General features: G+C 41.1%; 2 protein-coding genes across 2 annotated transcripts; one reads left to right on the top strand and one right to left on the bottom strand.

Annotated features, from left to right (window-relative positions):
* Positions 1-9179, top strand: nxpe3 (neurexophilin and PC-esterase domain family, member 3). Its single transcript, XM_054615413.1, has 6 exons — positions 1-117; positions 4558-4739; positions 5163-5941; positions 6754-6824; positions 6928-7146; positions 7242-9179. Exons 1-6 carry the CDS (start codon positions 114-116, stop codon positions 7805-7807), a joined length of 1821 nt encoding a protein of 606 aa, XP_054471388.1. The 5' UTR covers positions 1-113; the 3' UTR covers positions 7808-9179.
* Positions 9180-9797: 618 nt separating this feature from the next.
* On the bottom strand, positions 9798-20536 carry me3 (malic enzyme 3, NADP(+)-dependent, mitochondrial). The gene is made up of 15 exons (XM_054615083.1): positions 20397-20536; positions 19800-20032; positions 17135-17268; positions 16554-16703; positions 15696-15771; positions 15440-15601; positions 15140-15243; positions 14952-15061; positions 14082-14179; positions 13805-13918; positions 13611-13716; positions 12948-13090; positions 11916-12089; positions 11599-11697; positions 9798-10886 (listed from the first exon to the last, which is right to left on the bottom strand). The coding sequence occupies exons 2-15, from the start codon at positions 20025-20027 to the stop codon at positions 10725-10727; spliced, it is 1860 nt and encodes a 619-aa protein (XP_054471058.1). The 5' UTR covers positions 20028-20032; positions 20397-20536; the 3' UTR covers positions 9798-10724.
* Between the last annotated feature and the right edge of the window lie 166 nt (positions 20537-20702).

The following is a 20702-nucleotide window of genomic DNA, read 5'->3' as shown; positions in this document are numbered from 1 at the left end:
ACTGAGTCTGTCCCACCGTCTCTCACTCACCGCCCGGCCCGCCGCTGCAGCTGTCTCCGGTCCTCCGGCCGTCTTACGGTCCGACTCCGAGATCATGCCTATCCGTCGACATAATGAGTAAGTGGGGGGTGGGGGGGTTGCATTATATTGCTAAATCACCCGCATCGCCAGTGTTTACGTTAGTTTGCATGAATACGGTTGTATGGATGATATTAGATATGTGTCTGAATGTCCACACACGTGACGTCAACAGGACTGTTGTTGTCCATCCGTCGCTTTGTTGTTGCCGCCGGTAACATGATGAGCAGCTGACCATATTGATGTCTCAAGATGGAAGATTCACCCTAAATATGCGATCCGGATGTTCACAGTAACCAGTGCCATTTTTTTTTTAAAAAGCAATACGCTCTATTTAAATCTGCCCGGTTTCATTTGCAGAAGTGAAAGGGTGGATATGAGTCACAGCACAATCACCTTCATTTGGGCCACCCGAGGAGGGGAAAGCAAGGCCCTCATGTCTCTTGTTGTCTTGTCCTTCAGTTTGTTTGTTTGTTTGTTTGTTTGGGCAGTTCATGCAGCCAACAGGGCTTGTATGGTCCATGTAGTCAGATACATTTAATCTAGTGAATTCACAAACACAAAATGTATTTACTTTTCCTTAATTGTGCAATTAGTTCTCTCTACCTGAGCTTTGGGGGGTGACGAGGAATATGCACTATTCTCCAAAATGTACACCAAATAATTTACTCAGTGCTGACAGAGTTTCCACTTGGTCTATGTCTTCATTCGGCCAGACGCTTCAGGAAGGGCATTTCTTGCTAGCCTGTTTTGTAGGCTTAGTCGGAAGATGAAGTCACAAGTAGATTGAACATACTTCCATCAGATAGAACAAAGCCATCGAGGTCTCTCTTAACTGCTGAGCCATACTGTATATCATAGGTTACTCTGAGAGATCTTGGACAGTTGCTGCTGATCCTCAAAGGTGAATGCAAAGATATACTGGCCATCAGAATACAAGTCAACCACTGAATACAGTTAAAAAAAAATAGGTGGTAATGAGGCCAAAATGCACAATGGGTCTTGGGGAAACAATAACAGCATTAATTGCTTTAAGATCGGGCACAAGGCTTCCATTCTCTAATACACCAAAACACCCAATTCAAGAAGTTAATCAGGGTGGCTGTGGCGTAGTGGAGAGCAAGGTAGTTCTCCAATCAGAGGGTCGGTGGTTTGATGTGTCCTTGGGCAAGACACTTAACCCCAAGTTGCTCCCGAAGGCTTGCCATCGGTGTGGACTGGATGTTGCATGAATGTTAGTTAGAGTCTGATGGTGGCACCTTGCATGGTAGCCTGTCATCAGTGTGTGAATGGGTGAATGATATGTAATATCTGTGTGTGTGTCTTCTGGTCGAAGATCAGGAAGAGAGGAATGAATGTGGCTGTCATTAGAATTACATCATCGAGTCAACAAGTAAAATCAAATGATTAGATGAAACCACCCACGATTATACAGTTGATTTATGCAGCAACAAGTCAGCAGCTTGAAACAATTTTCATCAGGAAGCTGCAGATATTTTTGTTGCTCGTGTGTTTGTGTTTGTCTGACCTGCAGTTGTGGAAAGTATAGTGTTATTTTTTTATGTTGGGAACTTGGACTAAACCAATCGAAGTGTTTAAAGAAAAGAAAAAAAAACTAGAACATTTCGCAAGAAATTTTGACTGTGTGGCTGCTACTTCCCGAAAACGTTGCATATATTTACATTTCTGAGACAGCTGTATCAATGAGGTTCATTTTGGGTTAGTTTGGGGTTCATTTGAGGTACAATTTAGGTTCATTTGGGGAAAAAAGCAAGTCCAATCGCATAAATAATACGAGAAAATGCATTTCCTGCAGAAGATGCGTTGGAATGCTGAAAGCTGAAATTAGTCACAGAGCATTGCTGAAAATGTGGAAGTTTCTAATGACTTTCTTGAAAAAGCCCAAAAGCCAAGAACTGCACTGTTGAAAAACCTGGTAGTTGAACTGTAAAACTGGCAGAGATGGAAGCTGAACTGCATCATCAAAAGAAGCAAAGAGCTGAAATACAATGAAGAAAAATCTGGAAGCTGAACTGTAAAACTGTAGTAACAGTGGTTTAGTAGAAGAAACAGTCTAATCAGAAATAGTAGTAGAAGAAGAAGTTGTTGTAGTATTAGTAATAGTAGTAGTCATAATAATAGTAGTAGTAGTAATATTAATATTAGTAGTAGTAGTAATAGTAGTAGTACTGAGTCACTGTTGGCCGTAACTGGTGATAACACAGGGAAGGCTCTGCCTGAACAAGCCTTGTTCAGGTAGAACCTTCCCTGTAATACTAATCTTTAATTAGTATTGATTTAATATTTTCATTTTGAGAATCCCAAGACTCTTCTGAAGATGTCCTTTGTGTGGATAGTGTTAAAAATGAAATTGGGGCTGTATGAATTCAATTGGACAGGACAGGACAGCAGAGTCGCTGCCCATCTTTCGGCGCAGGCTGAAAACTCATCTCTTCATGAAGTACTACCCTGAGCCTTCCTCGTAGCATTTATTGCATTCGTATTAGTTGTTGCACTTACTGTATTCGTATCAGTTCGCTGCACTTATCCTATTCGTATTAATTTGTAGCACTTATTGAATTCGTATTCGTTTACTGCACTTATTGTTTTCGTAGTAATTTGCCTCTGCACTATACTTTTGCTCTGGTTTATGCTTTAAGATGCTTGTTTAAGAAAGGAGATGCACTTATGACTTCTGGTGACTAGTAGTTCTCTTGAATACCTATGTTGAATACACTTCCTGTAAGTCGCTTTGGACAAAAGCGTCTGCTAAATGACTGTAATGTAATGTAATGTAATGTAATGTAATTGAAATTAAATGAATTGAAGAAAACTGAAAATTAGAAATTATGTGTGAGAGAGAGGAAGAGATTGAGAGATAGAGAAACAGAGATTAGAGAAAGACAGAGAGAGAGAGAGAGAAGACAGACATTACATTATTACATTACATTACAGTCATTTAGCAGACGCTTTTATCCAAAGCGACTTACAGGAAGTAAGTCAAAGAGACAAAGAGAGAGACAGACAGACAGATATTGAGAGAAAGAGGGGAGAAAGAGAGAGACAGAAAGAGAGAGAGACCGACCTACAGGCAGACAGTGAGAAACAGACAGACAGATAGATAGAGATACAGATAGATAGAGAGACAGACAGATAGGAAGAGAAAAAGAGAGAGACAAACAGAGAAAGAAAAAGAGAGACAGAAGACAGACAAAGAGAGGGAGACAGAAGACAGACAAAGAGAGAGAGACAGACAGACAGACAGTGAGAGAACGAGAGAAAGACAGAAAAAGAGAGAGAGAGAGACAGACAGAAAGAAAAACCGACAGACAGACAGTGACATAGACACAGACAGACAGACAGACAGACAGACAGACAGACAGACAGACAGGAGTTATAACAATTCCTTTGCTTGAATATCTCCAAGTGATTTGTGTATGTGTGTGCGTGTGTCATTGTCTCTGTGTGTGTCAAACTGCACTGATTAGCTCACATCATTCACCTGCCAGCATCAAAGGTTACCATAGCAATATGACTTCAAAGAGACTCACGGGTACATAGGCTTCAAATGGAGTTAAAGCTAAAGCACACCTCTCAAACTACTGCCGAAATCTCCTAAAACCTTAGCTCAGTTTTCACTAAATACCAGACCACGAGAAGCAGAACGACTTGATGAACAAGAATATGTAAAAACTGTGTCTGTAGTGTTAAAAATATGGCTGTAGTGGCAATTTAGAAACAGGGTACGGTTCTCTGTGCAAGATCTTTTTGGAGTCTGAATTAACATGGGTCTCTATGGAGTAGATAGCTGGATTCCTCTCACTTTCAGGCTGCTGTGACCAAATGTATAAGTTTGTTGGATTCCATAGTGTTATGGATGCGACTAGGACAAGTTTATCTACAATTTGACCCAAAAAATGATGCCTGAAGAGTGAAAATTGGGGGAATTCTGGCAACTTTGAAATATTTTTTTCACAAGATTCTGAAGCCCCTCTCCTCTCCGCTCTAGGTCTGAACATTCCATCCAATACACACCCATTATAAAATCTGAAAAAAGCTTAAATTTTCCTGAAACTTAAACTCTGAAGTCATGAAATCTGTGCTAGCTATCAAAATGCCCATTTGGCCCAATATAGTCCAGAGTTTTGTTAACGTTTTAACGCTGCGGGACGAGTTACGCGCCAAACTTTTGTACGGAAGATGGAGAAGAATAGCATTACAGCCTTGTTGCTACACAGCCACACAGAACTAGCTCCCTCTCAACACTGAAATGCTGCTCACACATGTATGTGTCAGCATTAACTTGTTTCATGTATAATTACAATGGTGATACTTAAGTAATTTTACTTTCAGCAGAAAACAGAATCACAGAGGCAGACAACACAGAGGTGTAAAGAGGATATGATTTTTATATAGTTCTTTATCACCATGAATAGAAGACAAACTAGTTTCATGTTTCTTCAACCTTCTTGTTGACAGAGATCACCCAACGAAATGATGACTTCATTGTCGGTGTGACAATACAGAGTGAAACAGGGCCTGATCATGGGAGACAGGAGGAGGTCACCATGTGCCGATATCTGTCCAAATATGCCCTCATCTTCCTCTTCCTAGCCCTGTCTGGCCTCATCTTCCTACTACACAACATCCACACTGTGGAGGTGAGGAGTGGGCTACACAGAGTTTTCTCAATTACCTTTAAAGGGAAATGGATGTACCGATCATTCACCTTTTTATCTGTTAACAGTGTTTTGTGTGTCTTTCTATTCTATTATAGGTCCAAACCTGATATTGTTGGGTTAAACATGCAATAATATTTAGCCACTTTTTTCATGCCATAATGCAGCCTACAGTCGTGGTCCATTCTCATGAACACAATATTTCAGGAACGCTTAGCAGGAGCTTAGTCAAATTTGTCATAGACGTCCACCTGGACTTGTGAGAATTCGGTGGTGGTCAAAGATCAAGCTCTCTGTGGCCATACCTCAATTCAGATGCTTATTATGAACATTTCACACAGGGTTTCATACGTTGATGGTCACATCTCCTGCAACACCTCGTAACTCTCCTCTCTTTATCTTCAGAACTGGAACTGCCACACTATTTCAGCCCTCTATCAGCTCCAGAGCAGGATCCAGCCATCCTTTATCTTTAATCTCCCCACTTTTCATCACAACCGCACCTTCTGTGCCCATCTGGGCCAGAAACCCTTTCCTGAAGATGAACTGGAGGAGCGCTACCTGTTGAACTCCATCGCCTGGCCCGGGCCTCCGCCTGGCTCTACGCCCACCGCCCTGCGCCAAACGAGTGACCCGTTGCACAGCCTGTTCGCCATCCTTCCCACCAAGGGACTCAGGGAGTGGCATGTGGGCGACGAGCTGGAGGCGCTCGTCCAAATGCACGACTACCAGGGTCGTCCTAAGCACTACGGCGGGGATTTCCTTTTGGCCAGACTGCACTCCCCGGAGCTTGGAGCAGGTGTAGCAGGTAAAGTAGTGGACCACAAGAATGGCTTTTACTCTGCCATGTTCCCGCTCCTCTGGGTGGGGTCTGCACAGGTCGAGATCACGTTGGTGCACTCCAGCGAGGCTGTTGCTGTCCTGCGACGGCTGAGGGAGGAACGACCAGATCGAGTGTTTTTCAAGAGTCTGTTCCGCCTGGGGTTCCTGTCTGAAACGACCGTGTGCAACATGTGCCTGCCCTCCGACCAACAGCCTCTGTGTAACTACACAGACCTTTACACAGGGGAGCCCTGGTACTGCTACAAGCCTAAGATGCTCAGCTGTGACACCAGAATCAACCACGCCAAAGGAGGCTATCTGAAGCACCTCATTACCAACAAAGAAGCACTGCTCTTCCAGAGGTTTGTACTATTATATGTCCTAATATGACATATATTTATGTAGTAGTGGCTAAATCAGGTATTGTGTTTTGCCCATTTAGCCAAAGAAAAATATAGCTTACTCCTTCATTTTATCCAAGAACTAAACTATGAATACATAACTGAGCCGCAGTGTAGCTGTCAAGTTGTGTTCTTTAACATGTGCAGTTTCCCCACTTGAAAAGGATTGATGAGTCTACCTGAAGAATTTCACTGGATTTCACTCAATGACCAAACAACTTTTCCTTTATCTCCTTTTATTTTGGTAGGTTAAGCATATTAGTTTCTTCAGTCATCAAGCAAACAAGCCATTAAGCTATTAAGCTCTTAAGGTGAAAAACCTTTAAATAGAAAAAACACAGAAAAAGAAAATCCATATATATTCAATACACAAATTAATACAAACAGACGAAGCATCCATGATAGTTTTAAGTGATTAAGCACCAGTGCCGTATTCTTATATAAACATGAATATTTTGAATGCACATACAGCTGACTGCCCACTGCTGCCATAACTGTCGACTTAACACCAGCAACGCACTTTTACTTCAGTTTAGCTGGGTGACATTTCACTTTTATTGTAATGCACATCCTTCCTGATGCAGGAAATTACTTATTTAAAAAAAGAAACCAAAACACTAATGACCTGTTTTAAACATTTTTAGTAAATGCACTGTTGATTTTGGTCTTTTTTTTATGGGATTTGTTGAAAGTGACAAAAAAAAAAAGAATATCACCAAACTCAACCTTTATCATTGTTTTAACACTGATCAACTTTGTCTCCTTTGTCTTAGTGGTGTAAACATTAAAGTTCACATACACGCTTCAGGACCCGACAGAATCAATGTGCTACCTACCAAGAAAGGTATGCTGTACCTGCAGAATCACCTTTGGTAGTTTGCGCATCATGTCACATGCTTTGATTCATTCCATTCATTTTTTTCTTTTCTTTTCTTGCTTTGTATCAGATGTAGAGGTAGAAAACAGCAGTATAAACCCAGAACCTAGTAAGCTAGCGCCCTCTGGATATTTCTACGAGGACTCGTGGAGGCCATTAAACGGCGTCGCAATGCGCCAGTTCAATGAATCCTCTGCCGTCACTGAGTGTTTGAAGAACAAGGTGATCAACATGTACGGAGACTCGACCGTCAGGCAGTGGTTTGAGTACCTCATTGCTTTAGTGCCAGGTGAGTGATGTCTTTTTGTCTTATCTTTTATTTTCAATCTTTGCACTTATGTAACTTTCTCACTGCAACTTCAATTTATTCCATCTTCCCCTCAGAATTAAAGGAGTTCAACCTGAACAGTCCTAAAAACGTTGGGCCTTTCATGGCGGTGGACAGCACCAATAATATTCTCTTGAAGTACCGCTGCCATGGCCCGCCCATCCGCTTCTCCACCGTCCTGTCCAGTGAGATGCGGTACATTTCCAACGAGCTGGACGGCCTCTCTGGGGGTCCCAACACCGTCGTGGTCCTCAGCATTTGGGCCCATTTCAGCACCTTCCCTGTGGAGGTGTACATACGGCGGCTCCGCCACATCAGGCGGTCGCTGGTGAGACTTCTGGACCGAGCGCCGGGGACGATCGTTGTGATCCGCTCGGGCAACCTTCAAGCCATGGACCAAGAGGTGAGCCTGTTCAACAGCGACTGGTACTCCCTGCAGCTCGATGAGGTGCTCAGGTCCATGTTCAAGGGACTGAACGTGCTGCTGGTGGACGCCTGGCAAATGAGTTTGGCACACCACCTTCCTCACGCTCTCCATCCACCTGAAGTCCTCGTCAAGAACATGATCGACATGCTTTTGTCTTATGTTTGCTCAGAGAAGAGAAAGAGCCTTCTGTTATAGAAGAAGAGTGACAGTAGTGGAGTTGACTGTGTGAATCCATTATCTAGATATAAGTGTTCCCTCAAAGCTACACACCTTTAAATACTGTCTCTTTAAGACTGATCACTGATAACTTGCTTGTTATGTTTAATTTTGAATCCCACAAAGATAATTTTATTCTGAAAGTGCCAAAGACTGGCACAGTGATTGTTATGTCCCATCAGGTTTTGTTACCAAAGTGTTTTGTTTGTGTAAGCAGAATCTTTCTTTAAAGTTGTCCATTTTTGGAGTCTTTATTCTTTCAAGGTTGGAGTTTGAGCTTTATACATATATTTGTTTGTTAGTTTTGCCAAAGCTGAAGACTCCGTGGGTTCTTATTTTGACGATTTCTCTCAGGCTGTTAAAAATGTGTTCTTATGCTCTGTTGCCATGTTACAGCACACTCATTTATGTCAGGCAATTTTAAATGAAATAAAGATTTTCTGTATTTCTACATACATTAACAACATTGTTGTTAAATATCATCTATATCATCGTCTGCCTAATTTGGTTTATAGTTTTAAATGTAATTTCAGTTGTTTACAGTACACAACATCACTGTAACTCCTTATGACAGAATGGTAAAAATGGCTGCATTTATAGCACTTTAATCCAAAGTGTTATTAAAAGACAAAACCTGCAACTCTTTTGTCAACCTTAAAGTAATTCATTAGGGAAAATCCTCACTCTGACTTTTTCCTGGTGACCTTTCTAACTAACAGAGAAGCCTTTCAGCCTTCAGACTCTTCAACCTTCTCACAGCTTTGGTAAATATCTCTTCACATGCTGTCAGTGGTGTGTGTCGATTCAAGGCTTGACCTTTACCTGCATTTCTAACATCATCTCTTTTCTACAAGTAGCTAACTTTCTATTTCAATATTAACTTTCTGTGTTCAATTCTAATTCTCAATTTTTTTTTTGTACGGACACATTAACAAGATCGAGTACTGTATGCTGTCACATGTTCATCATAGGAAGACAGTGAAGACTGGAGTCACCAGGTCTGAGAAAATGTGCCTATTTCCTGTCTAATGCTGTGTGTCCCGTAGGATGATCAGAGGCAGACTCTTAAGAGACTCTGTCAGAACTTAAACAAGCAGAGTTGCTTTCATGTTTGCCAGTATTTGTGATTATCAAATGTGTGCTTTTCCAACTGTTAATATGAGCAGTTAATGATGGTATTTTGTCATTTGATTATTCACACTAGAGGTGGGATCAAACAGTTAGATGTTTGAAATTGAGTCGGACGACATATCTATATAATATTTCTATCACTATATGGGGGTATGATAATTGTTAGGATTAATCGAAATCATATGACGGTGATGCATGTTTTGTCATGCCTTTTCCTGATATCCATTACAATAAACTTAAATGTTACAATGAAAGCATTAGAAGTCACTCATTAGTCTCAGTCCCTCCAGGTTTTCATGAATATCAGTTGAATTCATTTTATTTTTTTCTGTATATAACAGGGAAGGGTCTTGTTAATATTAAACTAGCCCTTTTTTTTTTTTTTTTTTTTTTTTTAAGAGATCTGGCCTAGAGGGCAGACACAGTTATGAAATGAAATTAAAAAAATCATTATCAGGCTAAGATCACCGACACATAAATGATTACCCAGATGCTTTGAAGAGCTGTGCCCTCAAAGAGAATGAAAGAAAACCTGTTGAGAATTTAGGCAAAACTAACTTTTATGCTTCTTGCTGAATCTGGTTGAATCCCTACGACACAAGTTATTACAGATGTGTCCTGTTCTGCTTGCTGTCAGAACATGTATAGCTGAATCATACAGCACATCCACACCATATTAACACATTTTAAACAAGGCCACACAAACACCAGCAGGGAGCTGTGTGTTTATGTGGCCTTGTGAAATTATCACCCAAAAATATTTTTGCAACTATCAAGAAGCAAAAATGTATGCAAAAGAGATCCCTAAAAAACACCATAAGTCACTCATATTTTGTTGACAATTTTATTTAAAAAGTTTTATGTTCCCTTTAAAAACTTGGAAATATCTTCCACTACTAAAGCTTGCAGTGCATCATGTTCTCTAGGAGTAAAATAGAAGATACAGTTCATCAGTAACTTTGGCAAAAACACCAGAACACATAATAGCTCTGTACAAAACTAAAAGAAAAGACACCGTTGTATAGAAAAACATCCTGATGGTGACGCTAAATCCCCAACAATGCCTCCCTCCCATTAAGAATAACTAGTTCTCAAAGGGAGGCAGATATGTAGAAACACATTGTGGAGTGTTTTTAGATCTTGTGTGCAGGTTAGAACATGTGGGCAGATAGAAAGGTACAAAAAAAGGTTTTAATCTCCTGAGGCCAAACAGGAGGAACCGAGAGTTTCTGTTCAATTTTTGTCTTGTTTTAAACTTCATGATTTCACTGTTGATTTGTGTCGAGAAAAGAGGAAACGTGTTTTCATTTTAACCACTGCGTCCTTATTTTAGCTCCGATTCATCTCTCAAAAACAGATTTTGAGTCAATGCGACTTTAAATATGACATCTTAGCAGGGAAATCTAGTAGAGGGAGTGTAGTTTAAGTTGCAAAGCTTTAAAGGTCCTGTCATGATATTTGATATGCTGTTAATGTGTGCGGCTATTAAATATTTTACTCAGTCAAGACCTTCAATGAGGTACAAAGAACTGACAAAACAAAAAAGGTACAGCACTGAAAGATTGTACTTAACATTTCAACACTCATAATAAGAATAATAGAGACCGTCTATTTGGCATCTAAATTATAATGACCCCTGTCCCTCTGCAAGGAGGGCAGAGGCTTACTAACATTTATAAATGAAAGACAGAAACAAAGAGAGGCAATGCAGAAATTGTACGTGACACCACATCAGCATATTGAGTTTAGAGAGGGAGAGTCAGGATCACACGTCCTGGACATCCATGGCTTCCTGTGGCCAGTTGTATGTGTCCAGAGCGAAGGAGTCGTAATCTGGACTGTAGATGTGAGACAGCACAAACGCCTCCTTGTCTTTGGGCTCAGGGTATAGTGAAGCCATGTTGTGCTTGTATGCATAGTTGACAATCTGGCAGAGAAGGAAACGGAAGGAAAAGTGGAAAACAAATATGTATTTGTTACTTTTGTACTATAGATTCTTACTACAAATTATAGGATCAAACATGAACAAAATATTTTTTTACAAAGATAAATCAGTTTTTCGTTATTTCACAGGAAATATTTCTGTTTTCCTGTATTTTCACTGTTAAAGTGGATGTCATGTACTTCAGTGAACCAATCAGGATTTAGAAACAACTGAGTTTGAATTTAGTGTCAATCAATTCAGATTCAATCACATACATACAGTCCTGATGAAGAAGATTAGTTTATAAGTGTTAATTCTCTAAAGATATTATTTATTCATTAATATTTAGAGTTTTCATTTTCCTAATAGACTTTAGTGCAAAATACCAAAAAATAGAATCTCTTAAAAATATAAATCAGCTTTAGCAGACGCTTATTTACATTAAATGGAATTAAGGAATACAAATCCAATACTAAGAAAGTTTTAAAAGAACAATATCCTCACATCTTAACACTTCCCAATAACAGTAGTTACCCACAAAATCACAATATAAACACTTTCAGACAAACTAACTCTAGACACAGACACACGCGCGCACACCAAACTACCATGCCACAATATTTATACCACCCTCCCCCATCATATTTGAACCTTGACTGAAGTCACATAATCCACTGTGAGGAATGAGGGCCGACCACACAGAGAGATCACTAACCTTCACTGCGATCTTGAAGGACACCTCTCTGATGGTGCTGAGAGGAGGATAGAGTCTTCCCTCTGCCAGGTTCTCCTCCGTTACCATGTCAGCTATCGCCTGAAACAATAGAGGTGATTGGAAAGTGCAGAAAGAGAGGCCTCAAAATACTATAAAAGTTGCGAAGGTGTTCATAGGCTGGAAAATCGTTATTGGTTGAAGTTTACCCATCATGTGCCACCTTACAAAATAAAAAGTTGTTTTTTTCCCAGAACTCACGTCCTCATAAGTAATTGTTAATGCATCATAAATGAGTGGTAGAAATGTGAAGAAGATACCTCTGCGGTGGTGAGGAAGAGATCATCAGATATGTGGCGCACTCCACAGGCAATAACACCCAAAGCAACTCCGGGGAAGACGTAGGCGTTGTTTCCCTGGCCGGGGTGGAAGGTGCGTCCATCAGCCAGTGTCACTTTGTCGAACGGACTTCCACTGGCGAAGATGCCCCGGCCCTGAAGAGGAAGAGAGGGGGAGAATAAAGGACAGAGAGAAAACACTGAGTCTGAGTCACTTCTGTTAAGACAACAGAATGATATGCTTCTCTTTTGTTTGTTTGTTTGTTTGTTTGTTTGAGAGATAATGGGTGGGGCTTTTTTTTTTTTTACACTGCTGTGCTTGTTGAAACATTTCTGTGACTGCAGGGGGCGCTAATGTAAAAGACAACAGACAAAGTGTGGATTTATACAATGATTGCTCTGCATTCTGACAAGGAAAGTTGAATTATGAATCTAAAAGGCCACAGCTCATTATGAAAACCGAATTCAGTTTTACCATGTGATCGGTTTAGCGTTTTGCTGAAAAGGCAAGTTCAGTTAACATATTTAACATTTTTGGGAAATTCTTACAGAGCCTCTTAATGTTTTGTTAGATTTAGACGAGGCCTTGGTGTCTAACTTTCTAATATGTTGGCGTTTAAAACCTCAAAATCTGTCCATGTCTGCCAAATGAAATGGACTACAACAGCTGTGTTCAGTTCTACGCAATTGCACACATGAATAACAGCTGGGGCAGCAATGTGGCTTAAAAAAAAAAAAAAAAAAGGAGAAATGTATCAATAACAGCATAGAAAAAGAGAACCACTAGCAAAATAACTGATTTAATTAATAAATTGGATTTTAAAATGCTGTAAGAGGTAAGATATGTATTAAGAGTGTTTTTTTTACATCTCAAGTGTACACACAGTCGTATATTTGTGTGAGAAACACTGAATATAAGCAGAATAACTCCACAGTGAACCGTAAGCCTGATTTGCATCAATTGTAAACCTTTCTGAATACAGCACCTTTAATCTACAGTTGGGCTGATTTTACCTCTGTGAGCTGGTAGCACTGCTCTGCTGTGCACTCCGCCTTGCTGGTGGGATTACTCAGGGCAAAGATAATTGGCCTCTCATTGAAGGACGCCATGTCTTTGATAATCTTCTCAGTAAACGCTCCAGCGATAGCAGCCACTCCTTTATGTCCAGGAAACAGAACATAGTTGACAATCCATCAACGAAGAATTACTTAAACATCACCAGCTCCAAAGAGACGATGTGAATGAAAGGTGCCCTTTGTAGGATTCAGACCACATTTGTCAATTACTGTGAAGACATTTTTTTTTAACCTATTGATTGATTTCTACTCTTCAATTTCTTCTTTTATCTTAAAACACAAAAGATTGACTTGAAACAATGCTGTCATGTTTGATTAAAAGTCTGAGAATATCTTCCAGTTCATCACACATGCATCGTTCGAATTTAGACTCATGAACACGAACATATACATCTAAATATTTGAGAGTTAGTTGATTTGTAGGAAATTACCGAGTAGTTATTGTGCTGAGCAAAGCTGGAGGGACAAAAATTCACCTTTAATAAGTTTCTCTGTTTTTCCACAACTGATGACCATAAATGGAAACAAACAATGAGAGTTATGAAGGGTTTTATTTTAACACCATTAAGAACCACAATGTGACCTTCCAGTTGGACTCACCTATGATCGCAGTGGGTTTGACGGTGTGCACCACTTCCTCCAGGGTCTTTATGTGCGGGTGATCGTGAGCAAACTCCTCCTTCTCGTGGTTGATATTGCCTCTTCCCTACATATGATTAAAAGGATTTTTTTATTATTATTTACACACAGTTGATATCTGGGAAGGCTTAGCGAATGACTGATGCACACTTTACCTTCACAATGAGACCTTTTGAGTCCACCATCCAGATTCTCTTGGCCGCTTCTTCTCTACTTACTCCTTCTTTGGCCATGGCCATTATGAGCAGGTGAGCGATACCCAGAGCAGCCTGGCAAAAAAACAAGAACAAAAAAATAAATAGGATAATTCTCCATCGACCTCGGCTAGTTTTAAAATGTGTCACCCGAGCTGAGTTTTATGTTTTAGGGATTATAGACAGTTATTTTTTATTACAGAACAGAAAGAATTCCAGTGAGCAGAAATCTTCTCACCTCGCCCGCGCCCTGAAAAACAACGGTGTGGTCTAAGAGTGTGTTCTTGGTGATCTTCAGAGCAGCTAAGATCCCAGCAACAGCTACTGAGGCCGTGCCTGAAGAGAAAAAAAGAAAACAATTAAACTTGCACTGTAATTTAGACAAGTGGTTTTCAGTTGTTTGGCTTGTGATAATTTAAGGTAAAGAAATGATGTTCTTGTGGCCGCTCTTCACTGGTTGCATATTTCTACCAGTTCAACAGTTTGAAAAAATAATATAATTTTGTGTAATATATACATTTCTGCTTTCCTATTTTGATAATTACCTCAGGGGCGGGTTGCAGCAGTTGTAGTACAATATTTGAGTGTTTTCTTATGTTTTATGTGTATAATGTCATCCTCACACCAGCAGTAGTAAGAGTGGGAGTAGTTACCAGAGGACTCCAGCAGGGGGAGCATAATTCTCCTTTAATGGACACCTCGCCTCCTCCCTGCACTCATTACACAAATACGTACTGCTTTAAAAAAGGTCATAACGAAATGAACTGTGTCCGTATTTATGATCAGACATGTAAGCGCTATTGAGAGTGGTATTTCAAGGATTACTTGTATCTAAGTGAGTCATTTATGGTTCTGGCTAGATACGGGAAATGGAATGAAGAGATTGTAAAATTCTCTTGTGACATTGAGATTAACATCTTGATCCTATGTTCTGTATGTTTTTTTTCTCTTTTGGAAATCATTTTTGGGGGGGGAAGTGATGGGAGGTTTTTATGTAATGGTTGGATGTTTTTTTTCCTATTTAAACAAAAAAAAGATATAAATATGTGTGTATAAAGCTGCAGTGAAGGCCCCGGCCGCCTGATGGAGGCTGTGCGTGTTTAAGTACCCTGGATGTCGTCGTTGAAGCTGCAGTATCGATTCCTGTATTTGTTGAGGATGCGAAAAGCGTTGCTGTTGGCGAAATCCTCAAACTGAATCAGACAGCTCATCCCGTACCTGCAGAGCGACAGAGTGATAGAGTCGGACATCAGGAGTCACTCGCACGTTCTTTTTGTCCTTTGTGCTTCTACTCACTTGTCCGTCACTGCCTGCATGAACTCGTCGACCAGCTCGTCGTACTCCTTTCCTCTGATTCTCTTGTGCCTCAGTCCAATGTACAACGGGTCGTCAAGCAACGTCTGGACAATAAACAAAATCAGTCAGTCAATCAATCTGTTCATGCGAGACAACGTGACATTACCTTTCTGTTTACGGCTGATCAAACTCCTCTGATATGCCCTATCAATTAACAACTGATAAGAGTCAGATGTGAAGTGCTGCAGCTGTTCATAAAACATCCCTACGGCCGTCCTGCAGTCGTGTAATCCAACACACCTGGTTGTCAGTGCCAACGTCCAGCAGCACAGGGAGACACTGCTGCGGCCGAACACCACCGCAGGCCGTGTAGAGCGCCAGCTTCCCGACAGGAATGCCCATGCCGTTGGTTCCCAGGTCACCCAGGCCGAGGATACGCTCCCCGTCAGTCACCACAATGGCCTGCAGGAGACACAAATCAGTAATATATGTATCATACCGTGTGTTAGATTCCCATGCATTAAGCAGCTGTGTGTGTGTTTGTATGTGTGTGTACCTTTATGTCTTCCTCGGGCCAGGAGTTGAGCATGGTGGCGATGTGGCCTCTATCGTGGATGGTGATGAAGAGTCCTCTGTAAAAAAAAGTAGGTCTCAATTATAGGGCATCAGTATTGATTTGATGATGCAAGTTATTAGATCAGTTTGCTGCACGCTGTTGAGTTTCATTCACTGCAGTCAGACATGAAAGTCAATCATCAGACACTTAACTGAGGAACGTTGTCCATCACACTGATTATTTGAACCCTTAATAAACAGAAGTTAACAGAATATAAACTTATTCAAACGTATAATATAGGAATTTTTGGTACTTTTTAATGTCTATTTTGTGCAGGTTGGAGAGTGACAGAGGTCAACGTTGATTTTGAATTTGAAAATTACTTCCGAGCTGTTATAAGCAAACTTTATTAATAACACACAAATAAGTTTTTCAATAGATTTATCATTGCTTTTATTATTTTATTGAGTACAACTGACCTCAATTTACCCACCCTTTCGGTTTAAATTAGTTTTTAGTAAAAACTGACACACTAATGTTAATTAAACAAATATTGATTCGCTCTCTTCTCTGTCTTTTACCCGATCATAACAATGAAATTCAAATTAAACCAAAACAACACCCTGTGTTCTTTGTGATGGATGAAGTTACTCAAACCAGTTTTAAGTCTCAGCAAGTTTAACCATCCAAAGTGATATTAATGGAAACCAAACTGTGACAGAGATGTTGGGCCGAAATGCCAGGTGTACTTTAAAAAATGGTAATTCATAGAAAATATTTAACATTATGTAAGGATGAAAAAAGACCTAAACAAACAGTGAAGCTGTGTAGCTATAGTGCAGATGTGATTCGTCTCACCGTGGTCTCCTGAAGGCGTGGCCATACTGTTGGCAGGCCAAGCCCACAGTGGGAGTGTACACGATGGGCATGAACTCCTCGATGTCAGAGGTCAGCAAACGGTAGAACAACTTCTCGTTCCTGTCCTGCAGCGTCATCAGCAGGATGTACCTGAGAAATAGAGCCAACATCGCCATTTTTGTTTTGCTGCAATATTTCCTCTGTTTTATGTTAATTGTAACTGTGCTTAAAACATTTCTGTATGAAATATAGTGAGAGAGAGGTACGACAAGCAACAAATGTCTCCGGACAGAATCAAACCAGAGATGCTGCAGTTATCTGGTATGTGTCTTAACTACTTGGCCACTGGATGTCGCTATACAAGTCTTTCATGTGACAATAAATAAACTTTTAATCATACGACAACTGTCAAGAACAAAAGCAGATGGTGGGCCGGAATCAGATGTGACCTTCTAAAGAAGATTAGACCAAACTAGTGGGACAGCCCCCTGATACGTTGAGCCCTTTCAACATCTGCAGCTGTATTCTTGAACAGCACTTCAGCGTGCTTTATTGTAAATGTCTGAGTCGGTTCCCCTCACTTGTCTAAAGGATTGGAGCGTGTTTCGTAGCTCTTCATGACACGCAGCACCTGCACATCCTGGGAGAGGAAGCAGGGGGGCAGCAGGCCGTGGATGCCCAGCTGTAGGCGCTCCTCCAGGGTGAACGCCATTCCCTGCAGAGTGGAAGAGGAGCAGTTATACAACACTGTGATCCATGAGAGAGTTTGCACAGGGTGAGGCCCGCTAACTAAATAAGAAATCATACAACCCAGACCACAGTGAGTCATGTGTTAGTCATCACAGAGTGTGGTTGGTGATGACTCATTCCAGCGCCCTAAAACAGTGGTCTTTTTGATGTTTACTCAAATGATGCTTTTTTGCATGGAAACACTGGAAACAAAGCAACATTTAAACAGTCCTATGAATGTTTTGTTCACATAAAGCAGTAAACAAGACAAGGCCAAGCTTTTATTCTGGTAAGCAGCCTTGTACCCCTCTGCCTTGTGGTTATGGTCAGTGCTGCCGCTCCTCTGTCTAGAAGTTGGCAGTCTTCCCAAAGAGTGATTGGAGGAGAGCGTGAGGTTTATTCTATTTATTCTGTCCAATAGTGCGGGGGCCTGAGCTCCCTCCCCTGTCAGCTCCACTTCTCTTTCCTCGTCTCTGCTGTATAGCTCTCTCTCCGTTTCCTCTGGATTCTTGCACAGCAGAGGAAACACTGACCTACATGGGGAACAAACTGGCCTTCTAAGGTCAGGTTGTGTTTTTTCGACTGCGGGTCTGTGAAAATATCTGAACACACCCATGTGCCGGTAAATTAATCATGCTGGAGCGTGAAATGTGATAGTGGATTGGATATTTAGTTGCTAATAGTTCCCTCATCTTACAATCAATGCATCTACAATTGTTCCAGAAGCTGTATGCTTTCCATTGAGGAGTGTTATGAGGATACGGCTGAACAACACTATACTGTACAGCTACATATTACTATGAGGATACAACATAATAGCATCCCATATAATCACAAGTGCATTTATATGGTTATGATCTGATTTGGTTTGACATTCGAGAGGTCACTGCAATCAGTTTGGCAGGTTTGCAGAAAGAAAGAAGTTAGCGATTGGGGTCAGAAATCTGGCCTTCCTCAATAAATACAGCTAATAAATCCAGTGGAGCTACTCAGTGTCAACTGGGATTTGACCAAGACCGTATGATGGTGACAAAATGTGTGTAAATGTCATGAAAGGGTTGTTGAAAGAGTAAGAAGTTACTTGATTTCTTACTAGACAGTTAAGTCTTAAAAATCTGATCATTGAAAATGTTAAAGCACAGCCCAGTGATGAACTATGACATTTTTTCATCACTGTGTGGCTTAACTTCCTGACTGTTTCCACTGACTCGACCTGAGAGTCAGCGAATAGAGTAACTGCTGACTGGGAGTAAGGAAGGAACTCAGCTAAATGGTCTGTATCTGTCCTGCTAGAGCGTGCAAGGCAGAACAAAAGTATTCCCAGATACAGAGTTTTGGGGGGAAAATGCAGTAAAACAAACAAACAAAAAAAGGTTGACGAGTCACTTGGTGGAGGTTTCTTTTAAACCAGATCTGTAACTGCTGCATTTTTTTTTAATCTAACTCTGAAAAAATGCTAGTGACTCTACACTGTGACTTCAAAACCATTATTATTTTTATGTTTTTATGCAGTGCAATTGCCACAAGTTATGATTATCTTAAAAAAGCAAAATGTGTTATTCATATTTTTAGGTTGAGTTAAGACAGAGAGAAAGCAGACCGAGTCAAACACATTAGCGGAATCGACAAGAGAGACCATTCACAGCTCCAGATTTGGGCGTTTAACCACTCAACTATCTCACTTAGATAGCAGCTCTGGCATTCATGCACCACACCTGTGCTGTACCAGGTGGTACTTCCAAGGTATTCGGTCTATATATGTACCACCACCATACAACATGGTATATGGGTCAGAATGTTGTCTGTAGACACAGGCGTGTGAACACAGGGTCAGCGAAGGTCAGATTTTGCATGGAGTTGTACGCTTTCATTACTTTGTGCTTTAAGAAACATTTCATACTACTGTGAACACAAGAATGACAATTGTTATATTTGTTCAAGAATACATTAATCTATTTTTTTCTCAGTGGCTTTCAACAGTACATTTCCATCAGACCTGTGGCAGTCCAGTCCTCATTACCTCTATACATGTGGTGTAAAACAAAACCACACAATCCATCATCAGTGTTAAACTTCACAAAGCTACCTTATGAATAGAAGGAATTGTAGCAACTATGAGGCCTTCAAAGATGATGATATAAATAAGTTGCGCTGACAGGTCACAAATCATGTGCGAGCTGGATGATTTATAATGAACATGGGAGGACAAGATGCCCATTGATTCTCTGACTGGAAGTATTATTTAAGCTAAAATGATGACCATTCTCAATTATGACAATAAACTGAATATTTGAAGATTTTAGCAGGGCATTTTTCCACTATGTACTTGTAGACCAAAAGACTATGGATTTTTGATAAATAAATAAAAACCAGTGACTCCAACATGCATAAAAAACATAGATATATTCTGCTGTTGTGCCATCCGTGTTCATGTCCATGTAGAATAAAAGAACAATGTTTGCAGACATTTGAAACATTAAATAATATGAACTGCGCCGGGCACAAAGGAGAGCTCACCTTATTGAGGTGTGGGTTTCTGGTGATGTCGTAGCCCCGCTTCTTGGTACTGACGCTGCCCTTGCGACTCGTCCCGGAGTGGCAGACCCGCACGGCCTGCAGAGAGGCCCTGTCGGCGGGCATGCCACCGGCGGGGTGACCCGGGGAACCGGCGAAGACCCTCATCCCGCCCGCTGCGGCCGTGCGCCTGCACAGAGACAGTGCGGCTCTTCCCGGGAGAGAGTTCATGCTGCCTGCAGACAACAACGCGCAGTGAGTGTCAGTCAAATGTAGCCGGTGGTAAAACAACTCACCGTCCTGTGGAGCAACCGGACGCACGACCTAGAAACGCCACACATACCGGGGATACCACAAGGTCTCCATGCGACGTAAACAACCTGCGCCAAGCGTGCGTCAGAGCAGCCTGTCAGTGCGAATACAGAGTATACATAATGACAAGTCACACAACAAGTCAGCCGATGTTTCCATTGTGTCCGTGTCTACATGCAGCTGTAGCTAGCTGAGCTGCTAACATCAGAATCGATGTTTCTTAACGGGACAAGCTGCGCAGCGGCTAATGCTAGCTAGCAGAGCGGCTACTGTTCATATCGGTCTCACCTGAAAACGGGGTGAAGCTGCTGCACGTCTGACTTCAATCTGCATACGAAGCGGTGACTATCTGTTTTCAGTGGATGTTGTGGAGGGTCGACAGCTAACAGCTGATCCAGGATCCTCTGATATTGACGGTCGCACTTCCCCCGCTGGAGCCACCAATCAGAGCGAGGCCCAACCCCCCTCCTCTCAGTAAACAAAGGTCCCATCTTCATCTTCATCATCTCTAAGTTACTCACAGTGCAACATAGTTATCTTTGAATACATCTCATAATGTTATGCTATTATGATAACTACATTGGTGATACAACA

This window comes from Anoplopoma fimbria, chromosome 16, assembly GCF_027596085.1.
Source record: "Anoplopoma fimbria isolate UVic2021 breed Golden Eagle Sablefish chromosome 16, Afim_UVic_2022, whole genome shotgun sequence".
NCBI classification, from domain to species: Eukaryota; Metazoa; Chordata; class Actinopteri; order Perciformes; family Anoplopomatidae; genus Anoplopoma; species Anoplopoma fimbria.
This window is presented reverse-complemented; position numbering and strand designations above follow the sequence as displayed.